General features: G+C 44.4%; 1 protein-coding gene across 1 annotated transcript; it reads left to right on the plus strand.

The window, feature by feature from the left end:
* The first annotated feature begins 2,242 nt into the window (after window positions 1–2,242).
* On the plus strand, window positions 2,243–16,053 carry LOC311307144 (guanine nucleotide-binding protein subunit beta-4). Its single transcript, XM_084435934.1, has 10 exons — window positions 2,243–2,389; window positions 6,024–6,169; window positions 6,438–6,476; window positions 6,787–6,893; window positions 8,452–8,515; window positions 9,072–9,234; window positions 10,892–10,958; window positions 11,169–11,370; window positions 11,680–11,896; window positions 12,201–16,053. The coding sequence occupies exons 2-10, from the start codon at window positions 6,113–6,115 to the stop codon at window positions 12,305–12,307; spliced, it is 1,023 nt and encodes a 340-aa protein (XP_084292060.1). The 5' UTR covers window positions 2,243–2,389; window positions 6,024–6,112; the 3' UTR covers window positions 12,308–16,053.
* Window positions 16,054–16,551: the final 498 nt, after the last annotated feature.

Consider the following 16,551-nt stretch of genomic DNA (forward strand, 5'->3'; position numbering starts at 1 on the left):
TGTAGTAATCTTCCAGGGTATTACACAAATGTACTGAGTTTATGGCAGTGTAAAGGAATAGTGAACCATTTGACGATTCTATTGCTTGATGTGTTTCTGTGCTAATTGCTGTATCATCTAAGGCAACAACTATGCCATCTACCCTCTGGTATCCAGCATAACCAGGAAGTGGTACAATTAGAGTTCTGGATATCCCAGTTATTTCAGTAATCAATAAGTGTAGCCTACCTATGGCACATTCACTAATACCCAAATAGTGAGTAGTGTACCACCTATAAAAAGGTGTCTGAACCACATTATAGCCATGGCAATGACCCAGTAGATTCACGTGTAAGAGGTTATGTGTCACGGATGGAAGACAATAGAGGCACTGTACACACAAAGGATACCTGCTTCTTAGCTATGAGGCTATTTTTAGATGCTGCGGCATGGCAGTTTTTTCAGACACCAAGCTATTGATGTGTTATTTTTACAGTGTCATTAGCTCCCTCATTCTCCTTTCGGTTGCCAAGCAATAGAGCATGGGACCTGATTGGAGAGGGATGTGCTCCTGGACACCTTGAGTCTGATTTCCACTTGGCTAATGATTCCAGCTTCTGTTCAGAAGAGGAGGGCACCCATTAGAGGCCAGCACCGGGCACTTGTTAATGACTGAAATATGAATTAGAATAGAGATAAAAATGTAAGTGTTCATTTTCTTGTTCTTTGGCCAGCCGCGACAAAATAAGACCCTCAGTGATGCCATTGATAGCACTTAGTACATGTGCTTAAATACTGTTTCTAATTATTTAGATTATTACAGCAACACCTTGATCAACTAGTGTCAATCACCAAAAAACAATAATCTGTGGTATGACATTTGAGTCATTTTTCTAAAATGTCAAGATCGTATATAGTAAAACAGTAACAACATCTATTATAGGTTTAGAACATTCAATTTATACTCAATGATGACCTTCCTCTGACATGACAAAATACCCCCTATAGCCCTTATGACTAATCAACAACATGTGGAACTCTGCTATCATTTTTAATCCTAATCCTCATAATGCATTTAGGGAAAAGGGGATTGGCATGCTTAATCTACTGCTGTGTGAATTCAATTATACTTAATCTGAGCCCCCATGCCATTCCGAAAGGAAACCAAGGGCTGGGCAACTTTCATCTCTCCCTCATTGATTATGGCTCTTGCGGAGATGAGGAAAGGCCTATCCCACTGCTCTCTTTCATTGGCTCCATTAAAAATTCATCATGTCCTAAAAGAGAGAAATCCTTTTCAAGCAGCCTACAAGCCAATCCTTTTGCACTGACTGAGACCAGAGTAGACACATACCGCATCATCAAATAAATACGAGGTTAAGTAAATAAGCATGATAGGTGGTGTGGCTACAGTCAAAGGGACTGAGAAACATTTACAACTGTATTTTACTATATGGCCTAACTGTACGCCCAGTCTCTCACAGAGAAAATAAGATCACATTTGACATGCTGCGTTATCACCAGGAGATCAGGATAAACAATTGCCTGTTATTTATCAGATACACCCTGACCCAACCATGTTTTTTGGGGTATTTTATTTTACTAAAAGTAGTCTTGTGGGCAGTAAAATCATCAGTCAGTGGCAGTAAAAGTTATAAAAATGTCGTGGACAAGCTAGCTCTGTCGTTTCAATAAACTGCCTGCAATTTCAACTGATTGTAAAGCACTGCTTTCGCTACATTTCAGTTTACTGCAGACCTCCCTTCTCATCTCTCTATTCACGGTAGACTCCATATGAGACCGCAGTTGATATGGTCAACATGGCCATTATTTCTAAGTATTGTAAAATTAGGTTGACTACCGAACAAGTTATGGTTCTAAACTCGCGGAGCTCACCTATCTGCATTTGTTACCATTTGTTTCCTGTATCCCACTCCGTGTCTTTTTGTTGAGGGAGCTGACAGACAATACCATTTTTCCAGTGGGTCAATCGACAGCGAATGCAACATGATCAATTTATGTATTCTGCGCATGTAAATGTGATACTATGAGAATTCGAAACAAATCACGTCTGTAAATGAGATCTTTGCTTCGATTATAAAAAATTAAGATATTTTTGGAATAAATAGGAGGAAAATGCATTCAATTTCTCTGAGCCCACCCCTCGGCGTAGGCTGTTGCCATGTTCCCAGTTTCTTCATGGGTGTGGTGATTAGATTGCTGGTGAAAATTTAGTCAAATCCTGCCCGAGTTGCGAGAGCGCCTGGCCCTTTAAATCAGTTAAATCGTCTTAAAATTAAAACCGCTATCTTGACATTTCTTCCACAGCTGGGACCATGATCGCTGTTTGAAGACGGACTATATTGACAGGGATTGGAGCGACGTGGACAGTCAAAAGATCCCGTTTCAGGTAATAACGAGAGCTCTGCTGAGCTGAAGCCTATCTTGACATTTTCTTCTCTTTATTTCCTGCTTTGGGTAAATCCTGTACTGTGCGGCTTGATGTCGGCCTTTGTTTGGTATTTCTATGTAGCAAAACATTCAGGAAGGTAGATATGATAGGACTGTGTTGAATAGTGTTTTAGTTCATTTCTAATTAGGATGTGGTCTCTGTCAAGGCTTGCTTTAGGCTCTTTTTCTCGCCCAAGCTTTTATCGGTGAAAATTCGGTCTTATCAAAATGCGGCCTTGTCAAACAAGACGGAAATAAACCATGGAAATGCTCGGATATGTCTGCGAAGATGTTCTCTGTTCATACATGGAGCAAGATGTCGTATTAACATTTTCCTACCCCAATCAATTATAGATGAAATTCGGCCTTCATTCGAGCGGCAACTTGTAGCAGTCGCACTCGCAATGTAGCCTAACGGGGTGCGTAGCCTACATTTGTTGCATCTCGCGTCTGGAAATAGGTAGCTAAAGGCCCATGCCACCATTACAGCTAAAGATCATTAGACATAGCCTACATAGCCGGGAACGTATTAAATTAGGCCTACTAAAGCCTACGTTGACTGCGCAACTCGCGTCTAAAGTTCCGTCCCTATAGTTGTGAGTGAGTCTGAAGGTTGTTACAATGTAACTAGGTAATAACTCCGGATAGAATGTAGGCCTAACCACCTGCACTTTAGGTGATACATTAGAAAATCTCTTAAGATGTAGCCATAATCATCAACTTTATCATTTCTTTCAGGTGTCATGAGTTATCTAGGATACTAGCGTTACAGGGTTATAAGCAATATCCTGACCAGACGAAGAGCAGTTTAATAAGACCTAAATCTACATGGGCGAGGTAATAAGAGTTGTAAAGGATAAACAACGTGTGCACAGATGGTATCAAATGCAAACTTTGACCTATAACAGGGTGCCATATGCTTAGCCTAGGACTATGCAAATATTTAATTGAAGGGTTAAAACGTTGTTATAATTGCATGTGATTGCTGACAAATTATTTATTGTGAGGCAGCTGGCTAGATACTGTGTTCATCCCTGTATTTCTCAGTTCTGGGCATTGAGGAGAAGATTGATAGATTGGTTGGGAAATGATTCACATTTCTGGGATTTCACAACATGTTTCCGCCATTCTCTAGATGTTTGGAATACTCATTATGTGTCCCAAACAAGTTTACACCTGGTAAGACTGCCTTAGCAACTTTCTCTCTCACACACTTTCAGCACTTTTCTGCTGAGATTTCTCTCTCATACGCGCACGCACCCACACACACACATGCACACGCATGCAAACACAGCACAAACACACACACACACAGTCAATGGGACACACAGTATTCCTCCTCACGCTCCTCTTGCCCTGTGAATGGAGCACTGACCCCCACATTCAAAATAGACATGGAGATATAGAATTTGACCCAGTCATAGTGGACACAGGGCCATAGACAAGAGTCCTGCAGTACAGCCCTGGATGGAGGGTGGCAGAAGTCACAAACAATATTAAGTTACCATTTCTTACGCACACGGCCTTTTGACTTTCAGTTTGCCGAAGATGAAATGACACTAGCGGCCGAGGGCTGGCTCTCTCAGTCAGCCCCATATTCACTGGCTAGCCTACTTATCAGGGACACTTGAAAAATCTGTTCAGATTTTAATGATAAGTATTGCAAGAACATGAAATGACACTAAAACACTGCATAAGGTTACTGTCAGTGTGACACTGTGACCTTCCCAGGGAGACGGCAAGAGAATGGCTTTGTAATAGTCTAGGGAACAAGGAACACTCAATGTATGGGTGTTCACACACACACACACACCACACACACACACACACACACACACACACACACACACACACACACACACACACACACAAACAGATCTTAACATATCGTTCATCTTAAAAGTGAACTGAAAGCATCCGTGGTACATCCAGATGCAACTGTTATCGTATGAAAATCATCCACCACTCCTCATGCCGTTTCAGTGGAGCATAACTGTACGTCTCAAGAGCCTGATGTTGACATACCAAAGGAAGGCACTCCGATGACATGTAGGTGAATTTCCAGTCACTATCCTGCTTCAGACGACGCACTCTGTGACGGAGTGTGTAGTAGTAGGCACATGTCTGGGTTCATGTCTATGTACCCCGGGTGCATATATACGTGGTGTGTGTGTGTAGGCCATATCTGTGTGGTTTTACTGGGCGGAGCAGGGCGGATGGCTGGGTGGTGTTGGTGGGTAGAGTGAAGAGCCTGCCGTGGCCAGGATCAGGGCGGATGGCTGGGTGGTGTTGGTGGGTAGAGTGAAGAGCCTGCCGTGGTCAGGATCAGGGCCTGCTGAGGCCGTACACACGCTAAACAAACCAGATCCGGCGCACAGCTCCCCTTTGTCATCCCTGTCTGTCGCTGTGCCATTCTCTGGGCCAGGCCTCCCTCCTCGGGCTCCGGCAGCACCGCCAGGGAAACAGACGCAGTCTCTCTCTCTCTCTCTCTCTCTCTCTCTCTCTCTCTCTCTCACAGTCTCTCTCTCTCTCTATCTCTCTCTATCTCTCTCTCTCTCTCACAGTCTCTCTTTCTCTCTCTCTCTCTCTCTCTCACACACACTCTCTCTCACACACACTCTCTCTCTCACACACACACTCTCTCGCACACTCTCTCTCTCTCACTCTCTCTCTCTCACACACTCTCCCACACACACACACTCTCTCACTCTCTCTCTCACTCTCTCTCTCTCTCACACACACGCACACACCCTGCTAGACTGCCCTTTAACCTATTTTATGATAGAATTGGCTTTCAACTGGGTTTTGACAGCTCGCACTTCTTGGAGGTCGTTATTATCGCTTTTTTATGTTTACATTGCCTTCCTTTCCTGTGTGGAGGAAATATAGGGCGGGTCGGCCTAATTGCTGAATTATAGAAATGGAACTAAAACATTAATTCAGGGTTGCGTTCTGGTTCTGGATATCATGCAGTAGAAAGTCTTGGAAAATAAGGGGGGCCTGATGCTCCAAACATTTCTGAGGAGTGTGTAAGTGCTTAGTGACCCACATTCAGGCTCCCCTAGGTGAAGGAAGCTGCAAATACACACACACACACACACAAGAACGTACCCACCCCACACACATACTCACTCACTCACTCACTCACTCACTCACTCACTATCAACACACACACACATATAGACACACATACCCTAAGTTGTGCGTGTAATAAACCATATATTTGGAACATATTCCATGGCTGTGTGCTAAATGCTAACGCCAGCCACAATGCAAAACACAAAGGCTGATTGAGTGGAAAGGTCAGAGCCATGTGTGTGTGGCCTTTTGAACCAGTCTGGGGGTGTTTGAAGAGGCAGGACTCCCTGAGCGGTGCCTGTGTCCTGGCTATTATAGCCCCCCCACCCATTTCAGCTCAGGCCAAAGCACGCCAACCACAGGAAGCTCCTGTTTGTTCCTGGAATTTCTCTTCTGAAGACTCAACTGTCTGTCTCTCTAACTGATTGTGTTTCTGTTTCTCTCTCTCTCTCTCTCTCTCTCTCTGTGGTGTGTGTGTGTGTGTGTCTGTCTGTCTGTTTGTGTGTGATTTGCAGGTGTCAGCTGGTCTGCGTGTGTGAGTGTGTGTATTTTTTCTACTAAATATTCCAAGCGGAGCGCGGCCTGAACACATCACAGAGGGACAATGAGCGAGCTGGAACAGTTACGGCAGGAAGCGGAGCAACTACGCAATCAAATCCGGGTATGGGGCGTGTGTGTGTGTACGTGTGTGTGCGCGCGCGCGTTTTATCTCGCATCCTGTGAGTCAGAGGCAAAACCTGAGTAATAAAGAGATACTCAAGAAATATTGTCTCTGATCATCATCTGATAGACTGTAAACTTGGGGTTCATGATATGAATACCCTACTGAACCAATCTCTCCCCAGATATTTTGTCTAACAAACCTCTTGGTCCTGTCCTCAGTATTTCACCATAAAACTTATAGATAATTGTGTTCTTATGTGTTGCAGGATGCTAGGAAAGCCTGTAGTGACTCTACTTTGTCACAGGTGAGTAAAAGATTCAAACAAGGTTACATATGTATGCCCAAAGAATCTATTAGTCATTTCCAAGCAATTTCCAAGCAATACCTTGTAATATATGTCTGTAGCAATCCTATTAACACTGTCTTATCCTGCAATTTTAACTAACTGTTTTGAATGTTAAAAGGGTTAGTGCTACATTAAACAAAAACACTGCCCTCTATGTAGGTGACGGATTCCCATTCTGCAGCGTTAACAGCCGTGAGCGTATGAATGAGGTGTGGCTTGATTTTTGCGAGGGCGGCCAACGGTGACGCGGCTTCCTGTGTTTTGCCAGATCACAGCTGGTCTGGACTCGGTGGGCCGGATACAGATGAGGACGCGCCGCACTCTCAGAGGCCACCTCGCCAAGATCTATGCAATGCACTGGGGCAGTGACTCCAGGTCAGTGGGACTACTGCCGTCTACGGGCCGTCCAATGGTCGTAGGGTCGGCGGTTCGAACCCCGGCTCCTCCTGACGACATGTCGAAGTGTCCTTGGGCAAGACACAGAACACCAAATTGCCCCCAATGAGCAGGCTAGCACCTTGCATGGCAGCTGCCGCCGTTGGTGTGTGTGAATGGGTGAATGAGAGGCCTTTGTTGTAAATCGCTTTGGATAAAAGCGCTATATAATTGCAGTCCATTTACCATCATTTACCATTACCATTACTACTGCTATAGAACTGTAGTACCACTAGTATCACTGGAGCTCTGCTGCCTACCCATTCACATGCACTAGCTGCTGCATCTGTTGGCTGGCATTGTCCAAGTAAGGTTTCATCTTTTGGTTCAGTTCGACAGACACTAATCAGGAAACGATACCAAACGTGGATACACTGAAACGGTCAATTTTAATGTCACTTTAGTCCAAACAAAGATTTATACACAAATACTACACACACAATAAATAAATAAATAAATATATATATATACACACACACACACACACACACACACACACAAGGTCTATAGACAGTTAGGAAGGGAAGTAGTTTAGCTACTTAAAGTAAAGGGGATGGTGTGAAAAAGAGCAATCACTATTATTGACCAATCAAACTACTGTATTTGATGGCAAAGACTGATTTTCATTTCATCATTGAGTATGCATTCCAGATCAATTCTTCCCGCTACCAAATACTAAGTGTGTGTGTGTGTGTATGTGTGTGCACCCTGGGTGAACCACCTGGAGGACAAGCAGCCTGTGTTTATTTTATATACAGCAGTTGACATTTCAGCGTCACGGCGCTCCCTTGATTGTGCGCCCAGCTCGATACAGATGGGCGCCAACCTGCTCCCCCCCTCTGGAGAGACGGGGACACGGAGCACAGGGGTGGGGAGGCTCCCCCTGTCTCTCTCCCTCTCCCTCTCTCTCTCCCTCCCTCTCCCTCCCCCTCCCTCCCTCTCTCCCTCCCCCTCTCCCTCTCTCTCTCTCTCTCCCTCTTTCTCTGTCTATCCCCTGAACATTTATCATACCCTCTTCCCCATTCCCCATCCTCTTTCATGTCTGCTCCATTCTCCTTTTTTGCTTTCTATCCCTCTCTCTTTCCCCAATCCCTTCTCTCCCTTTCTCTGTTGATTTCTATCCCTCCTCTCCCACTCCCTCCTTTCTCTCTCTTCCACTCCCCCCCCCCCCACAGCCAAGCCTTTCAGATAACTGGGCTGATGAATATTACATGAGACGGCACATCCAAAGTGGCTGCCGTCCTGGCATGAGGGGTGTCCCACCCGGGGAGGAGATGGGGGGGGGGGGGGTCATTGAATTTAAAATGCTTCGAAAGGACCCGGCGTTCTCCCCGTACATTACTTATATATGTATTATAGAGTAACAGTTCAGCAGTATATTCAGAAAAGCATAGCTCCATCGTTAATTTTACACAGGCCTGAGTGTATGTTATGGTTTTGTCCATTGCTTGAACCTTTCAAACTATTTATAACCGTTATGCCCTTTTCCGGTGTCCAGGTTACTGGTTAGCGCCTCCCAAGATGGCAAGTTGATCATTTGGGACAGCTACACCACCAACAAGGTGAGACTCCATCTTATGAAACACTGATATCTGTGAGGATGGATCTCTCTGAAACGAGGACAGTGAATTACAAACCCTGAGAATCTCCACTCACCGAGGCTAGCAGTTCTGTCTCATGTCCTGAGAATGTCCCCTCAGTGAGGACAGTCCTCTCCCATGTCCTCGGCTCACATTAGCTCTGGATCATAGTCCACTCTCCTGAGCTTAAAGGCACGGGTCACACAAACTCACATTGTAATTTGGATGGCTCCTTTGTGGAAGTAGTAGTCTATGGACCACGAGCAGCTGTCAATGTACAGTATGGTTCATATTTGTTTATTTAGCTTTTGCAGGCAACTGCTAGTGTTAGCATTAATGGCTAACATGAAGGGGACAGCACTAACTATGTTTCACACAGCAGGGATTGCGGTATAGATGGTCAAATACACACATGCAGTGTTGGGGTCAGGGCTTTGCAGAATGCAGCTTTTTCACTGTTTTTTACAGTTCTACAGAAAATCATCTTGAGTATGAGCACGGAGCCGCGCGAGCTAACCATCTCTTGGCTTTCCTCCAGATGCACGCCATCCCGCTACGCTCGTCGTGGGTGATGACGTGCGCCTACGCCCCCTCCGGGAACTATGTGGCCTGCGGAGGCCTGGACAACATCTGCTCCATCTACAGCCTGAAGACCCGGGAGGGCAACGTGCGTGTGACCCGGGAGCTGCCCGGACACACAGGTAACCCCTGTTATCATTATACATATGTCTATACAGATTGGATGTATGTATGATTGTATCAATCAATCAATCAATCAATCAAAGCTTTATTTGTATAGCGCATTTCATACCCAGAGGCAACACAATGCGCTTTACAGAGAACAAGGGAGGTGGGCATACGACCCACTCTCTACATATTCCAGAGGGAAGCAAAAAAACAGTAATCACCCGGGGGCCAGATAAGTGAGCTGTAAAAATGATTCCCTGACCCCTCTCAACAAGGCGATCGAGCAAGCTCCTGGAGTATGTTTGTCTACCGGCTAAGAACATTTATAAAGCAATACATTACATTAAATTACATTTCAGGGTAAGAGAGGCTAAAAAAGCATCATAGGAGAGACATACTGGTGTGTGTTTGCTATGGCCCAGGCCTAAAGCCGGAAGTGGGCTGGTATATGTCTGTGTGTACGTGTGTATGTACTGTATGTATGCATGTACTGTATGTATGTATGTATGTATGTATGTATTGTAGCGAGCGGCAGGGAACAGGCCAGTTTTCTTGTTGATGTCTTTTTATTGACGTCCAAGAACAGAACAGCTCAAATGTAGCTAGCTGGCTCCGGTTGGCGAACCTAGCTAACGTTAACTCAGAGGCTCAAACTACTGCCTAGCTTCACACTGGCGACTCTACTCATTTGTTATGACTAAACTAAACTAAACTAAACTAACTAGACCTAAACTGTTAACTCTAACACTAATAACTACCTGCACAATAGATAGTGAAAACGCTAGGCTGCACATTGCATCTCGACTCACCGATAACGCCGCCAAAACAACGCACCAACTTCCTCATTAAAACAACGGTGCCTCTAACTCGCGCGAGGCGAGACAACACACACACAAAACAGTCCATAAGTCTCTGTCTCCGCACATGCATAACTAAATGCGGCTCTTCCTTCAGCCGCTACAGTATACGTATGTATGTATCCAACATCTAGGCATACTGTATATATAGATATATTTTTCTGCATATATAGATTTTTTTTCTTTTTTTTTTTCTTGTTTCTTGTTTTTTGTCTTGTAATTTTTTCCTTATAATTTAACTTGACCTATTATGTATATTATCTATCTACCTATTCCGCTGTCCCACTGCTACTGTACCTTTTACATTGCTGAAACCTCAAATTTCCCTCATGGGGATTATTAAAGTATATCTTATCTTATGATTTTTTTGTGCACTAAGAAGGCAAATTCCATGTTATCATGAACATGACTTGACAAAAGCCTTCAACTGTGATCCTCTTTTCATACACCTCCTCCCCGCACCGCCCTTTCCAAAAACCCTCCAATCTCTATTTGATTAAGCCCAGATTATACGACTCTCATGATCCTGTAAACAAACGACAGAGAAATATGACAGCTTTTCATTCCGTGTTAATGACTTTCACGAGGAGAAGCCATCCCCATCTGCTCTGCCCTTATTGGCTTGTTCCTGCTGTGAAAGTCTCAACAACAGCCCCACCTAGTTTTCACAATCTTGTTGTCACTCGTTCAGTCTCATCACAGCCCTCAATATGGAGGATAACACGTTGTGCTAAATGTCCCAAAAAAATCTTGACTGTAATGTTTGCTTATGGGGTTTACCTGATGGGATGAGTTGCAACCTCTTTGTTTCCAGGCTATTTGTCTTGCTGTCGTTTCCTGGATGACAACCAGATTGTCACCAGTTCTGGGGACACCACCTGGTGAGTAGGATACCGTCATTTGGAGATTCACCAGAAGGTTTAAGCCGCAAGTGTCTCATACACACACGCACACACACACACACACACACACACACACACACACACACACACACACACACACACACACACACCTCTGTTTATCATCAACAACAAGACTCCAGTCTTCTCCACTGTACCTCACACCACCTCTCCCTCCTTCTCTCCCCCCAGTGCATTGTGGGATATCGAGACAGGCCAGCTGGCCACCTCGTTCTCGGGCCACACGGGGGACGTCATGAGCCTGTCCCTCAGCCCCGACTTCCGGACGTTTGTCTCCGGGGCCTGCGACGCCTCCTCCAAGCTGTGGGACGTCAGGGACGGCATGTGCAGGCAGTCGTTCACCGGCCACGTGTCTGATATCAACGCCGTCTGCGTGAGTTGAAGACTACGGGTCATAGATACAGTACAGTACTGTGTCTTACTGTATTACACTGGGTCTTATATTTCTGTCCTCGTGAAGGCAAATGGATGTGTTGATGATCAAAACAAATGCTAAATGGTCCAAAATAGTTACAATTTCGAACAGGATGAAAAGAACCAAAGAGAATGAACGGCAGCACATTTCAACGCACTGCGCAACATTGGGCGCAAACCTCGAAACGCGCAGATCCCCAAACCTTCCCCCCGCCTCTAACCAGACGCCCCGACCCCCCTCTCTCTCTGTCTCTCGGCGCTCCCGCAGTTCTTCCCCAACGGCAACGCCTTCACCACGGGCTCGGACGACGCCACCTGCCGTCTGTTCGACCTGCGCGCCGACCAGGAGCTGATGATGTACTCGCACGACAACATCATCTGTGGCATCACCTCCGTGGCCTTCTCCAAGAGCGGCCGCCTGCTGCTCGCCGGCTACGACGACTTCAACTGCAACGTGTGGGACACCCTCAAGGCCGAGCGCGCAGGTGGGATAGGGGCGATGCGGTAGCCGTCTCATCGGCACGAGCACACTGCTCTCGGGTGGATGAAAGGTTCTAGGACTCGGGGCTAGGGGGTTCTGGGATGGCAGTCATTCTCATTCTGCTGTGTGAAGTAGATGAAATAGGTTGCACATTGCGTTACAGGCATCACAAACCCCGTCTTTCTTATATCCCGTGTTTCTCTTTCTCTCGTTCTCTTTCTCTCTCAATCGTAATCTTTCTCTCTCAGTCGTTTTGTTTAATCTCTCTTCTCTGCTCCCTCTCTCCCTCCCTCCCTCCCTCCCTCCAGGTGTCCTGGCGGGTCACGACAACAGGGTGAGCTGCTTAGGGGTGACAGACGACGGCATGGCCGTTGCCACGGGATCATGGGACAGTTTCCTCCGGATCTGGAATTAGCGCGTCCGCCTGCTCTCTTCTGCCCCCCCGCCCTCCCCCACCACCCGCCCACGAGCTGGGCTGGACCTGAGGGTGAACACTGTGTCTATCCCCACCAACCCCAACCCCACCCCCACCCCACCCCGCCCCGCCCAACGCTTGACCCCCCCCCTCTCCCCCGTCTGTCCCCCCCCGCCTCCCCCAACCACAGCCAACGCAGCTGTGAGAGAGCAACCGCTCTTTCTACCTTTCCAAGTGACGTTTTTTTACCCACCTATTACACAAGAGCTTTTCAGTACGTACAGTAGAGTTGTCCAATCAAAAAGCGATGAGACGTGATCTAAAACAAATTTAAAAAGAAAAAAAAAAGAAAGAAAGAAAAAAAAAAAAGTACAACTGGTGTCCCTCCGTTCCTGGATGGGGGGACAAGAGCGCATGTTACCGTGGTTACCGCCAAACTAGAGGACAGTCAGTGTGTAATATGTAAATGTATATATAAATACAGTATATATGTATAGCATTATGTGTGTATATATGCATCATATATGCATATATAATGTGTATGTATATATTTTTGTAGTTTTTTTTCCCACCCTTGAGTTTATTATTTCATTTTTTTGCCTTATGTTTTACTTGTTTAATGTACATAATATTCACAGTACTACACGATAACACAACTGCCGATGTGTGTCTCCCACCTTATGTACTCATTGTGTACATGTCGATATGCATGAGTGTGTGTGATGGTCTTCAGGCACAAGCATACACGTGCACTGTAACTAAAATACAGTACTCATACTGTATGTCGATGATGGCAGTGTGGTAACGACTTAAGATACGAGTTGTAACCTGTCGGCATTCCTCTCCACAAACTTGGTTTCTTTTCCCACAGAAACTGTCATACTGTTGTGGTCATGTGTAGAGAAAGCTCATGGATGAGTGTAAGTTAGTTTTTAGTCATGACACATTTTAGGCCCATCCTTGTTTTTAGTGACTGAGGACCTGGAGGTGTTACTGCTTGTTGTCCAGACAGTATGAAACTACAGCCCTCTTGCTGTCTGCTCTAGCCTACAGCTACTGTATCTGTTATAACATTTATCCTACAGTAACAGCACGCCATTTCCTTGCAAATCAACCACTGTATGATATGCAATGACTCAGTTGTTATCACTCACTTACAGAAGCTTGCAGATTTGCCCCAGCCTGTGACTTGAAGAGGTGCCTCCAAAGCCTACCATGTCTCCCCATAGTAGATCAGTCAAGGTGTATGTAAAGGTATTAATATTACTCTCCCTTCGCTAGAGGAGCTACAGTGTTCCTTGAAGCCTGTAAGAAGTGTCGAGACCTTAAATGTCATACTGGAGACCAAGAGGCCAGGAGATAAAGGAAACAGGGTCTCCTTGCTCAAAGCTGTGAGAGACAACGGCCGTCTCATTTGATCCCTGTGAATGGAATGGATAAAGATGCCTGTAAGAGCCTCATTTCACAACGTTGTTCTCCAACAACTGTCAGTGACCGAGGCTTTGTTATACTCTAGTATTGCCACCAACAAGGTGTTGGTAGAGTGTGGAACGTTCAGTTCAGAAATCTCATCACCCCACTCAGAATTACACCAGGGCCACTACGAGTCTGTAAAATAAGAAGCTTTTCATATGTTTTTGTCTGTATTTAACATGTTAATGTTTTTTCTCACCAAAACAAACGTTATGAACAGTTTAATATTGCTAGCAAAGAAAGTACACTTGGTAGAAGAAAGCTCACTTGGTAGAGATAGAAAACATGCACACACATTCAACTGTAGTCCAAATGTAAGCAAAGAGCACATGCAACATATTCACCAATGGCGGGAGATATGTCAGAAGTTTTTGTTGTTTGCGTTAATCATCTACAATTATTTCCCCTGCAGACTTAAATTGGTCTGAACCGCTGGCAGTCTTGGGTGCTCCCTAGCAAAAATGAAAACCACTGATATACTCTACATGGGTTGAATAGTGACTACCAATGGTGTCTCCATTCTGCCTTACTATATAGTATGGGCTAGATAAAAACTACTTTATATATTTTTTTTAACCATCTTTGACCTCTGCAAATGGGGAAGTTGTATGCTAGACCTGAACCCAGTCAATTCGTTTGAGTCCAATATAACCCAGTTGTCTTATTGGGCTGCACCAATTCAGCAGGCCAAGCTCTCACATCTGTGTTTTTGTCTCATCTCAGGTAGAGAATGAGGCAGGTTGACAGCTTTCAACAAAGTTAAATCAAACCCAATTAGCCCAGCCTTGCCCAATACTAGTAAACACTAAAGCCCAGCTTACAGATGACACACACAGAGAACTGCAACTTCTTGCAGCTCAATGGCTTGTTAAAACAGTGCTGTACTGTACATTATTATATATGATTCTTCCTTTCTACCATACAATTTGTTGTATTTATTTGTTGATTACTGAGAAACCCTTTTATCATACATTGATTCTAGTAACAGTTTATTTTGGCTGTGCATTTTAGCTGCTTCATTATGTGGCTTTGCATTAGTTAATTTTGAGAGAAAATATGAAAGGAAATGGCTATTTTAGCCTCACATACATCCTTGGGTGTAAAGTGTATTGCGTATCAGTGTTGGGATTCTCACTGATTCATGTGGGTAACAGACATCTTTGATAAGTGTTACTTTCTCATTTGTGCCAATGTTACCCACTGACCCTGAGCTGTGAACTGAAAACATTTTAACACGATTCTTTTCTACTTTTTGCTTGCCTACAGAAGTGCCAGTCCTTTCCTTAAATCACATTGAAGCACTATAACGTGTAGCCTGGAATAAAGTCCCATGCTCCCCAGCTAAAGATGTTGGTCCTTCAAAATATTTTAATAGTTATTTTCCCGCATTGTTGGTTTGCTCTGATATACAAACTTTCCAGTGAGAAAAGACTGACAGAAAACAATATTACAACAACATTGTGGGATTTAGTTTGTACCAATGATGCTGCAAGACCATTCCCTCAGTGAAATGAACTTTGACCATTTACTGCACCATAGTCCTTCATTCTCCACGACAAAAGGGATGTGTGTGATATCATTAAAAGTGGCAACACAGGCTTTACAGTGTTCTGTGTAAAAGATGCAACAGTATTAATCGTTTGAACCAGGCATGGACATATTTCTATGTGCCTGACTGCAGTTTATTCTTCATGTAGGCTAGTAGAGTTGGGGCCGACACATTCCCATCATTCAAAAGCTGCGCAACCTCTCTGAATTTACCATCGCTACTAGACCTGGTCTTAACGGTTGTGTTGTGATACAACTATGTGAGAAGAGCATTCATAACAGCATGGGTCAATCTTCATCTGCATATTGTAGTGTCTTTTGATTTTCAGTTCTCGCTGATGCACAGTATGTAGTTTGAAGCCACAAACTGTCTGCAACTATACTTTCTTGGATTCTGACAAAATTTTACATATAGTAGTAACTGGGTATTAAGAGAAAATAATAGACACCTAAACTCTTGAAGCTAGAGAACACCCACACAGAGCATTTCCCTTTGATGATTAGTGTTATATTTGGTGATCACCACAACACCAACACAAATTAATGCACTGCCTTTTGGCTCTATGATCTATTCCAACAGTCTTCTTAGATTTTTCATTTATTTATTGTTTTTGTGTGTTTAAGTCAGTGAAAACCAGGGACTTGGTGCCATGATTTCTCTTACAGTGCTATTGTGTGAAAATTATAATCACTTGTTATGGAATAATGTTTTATAGTCTTTTTCACACCAGATTTTTTTTTTGTATTTGTACAGTGGCTTGGTGATACTGATATGTTGCCATGAGTTGATATTGTAACCAATAAAAAAAGCTTTTAACCAAGGACATCCGTTTTGATTGGTGTTTGTGGTTTCAGAAATCAAGAAACCTTTGATCTAAATGTAAATTCATGGTTGGTGTAACAGAGTTAAAACTTTCATGAGTTTCGCTATACTGTAATTAAGCAGCCTCAGACAGTTTATATCGTGTTGGAGCCCCCTTTGGAGTTGTGGTGTACTGCAGGTCTGTGTGTGTTTTGTCCTTGTGGTGTTGCCGTAGGCCCTTGATCAGTCCTGCGAAAACAACAGTCCAAGAGAAGCCAGGCCAGGTCCAGCCTGGCTTATGTGCGTGGCTGGCTCGTTTCTGTCGAAGCAGTCCTTGCATGTGATGCTTAAATTCTAGTATTGTAAAATCTGTTGACCTTGTTATAAATAGTCTAGCTGTTGATATGCTACTTAGAAACAT

Source organism: Borostomias antarcticus (assembly GCF_949987555.1).
Source record: "Borostomias antarcticus genome assembly, chromosome: 3".
In the NCBI taxonomy this organism is placed as follows: Eukaryota; Metazoa; Chordata; class Actinopteri; order Stomiiformes; family Stomiidae; genus Borostomias; species Borostomias antarcticus.

What these genes read in the sequence shown, in the direction of transcription:
- LOC311307144 (XM_084435934.1), top strand. Translation starts at nt 6,113, where the DNA reads ATGAGCGAGCTGGAACAGTTACGGCAGGAAGCGGAGCAACTACGCAAT. An exon ending in AACTACGCAATCAAATCCGG is followed by an intron (nt 6,170 to 6,437) that starts GTATGGGGCGTG and finishes TATGTGTTGCAG; the next exon opens with GATGCTAGGAAAGCCTGTAG. An exon ending in GGAGCTGCCCGGACACACAG is followed by an intron (nt 9,235 to 10,891) that starts GTAACCCCTGTT and finishes CTTTGTTTCCAG; the next exon opens with GCTATTTGTCTTGCTGTCGT.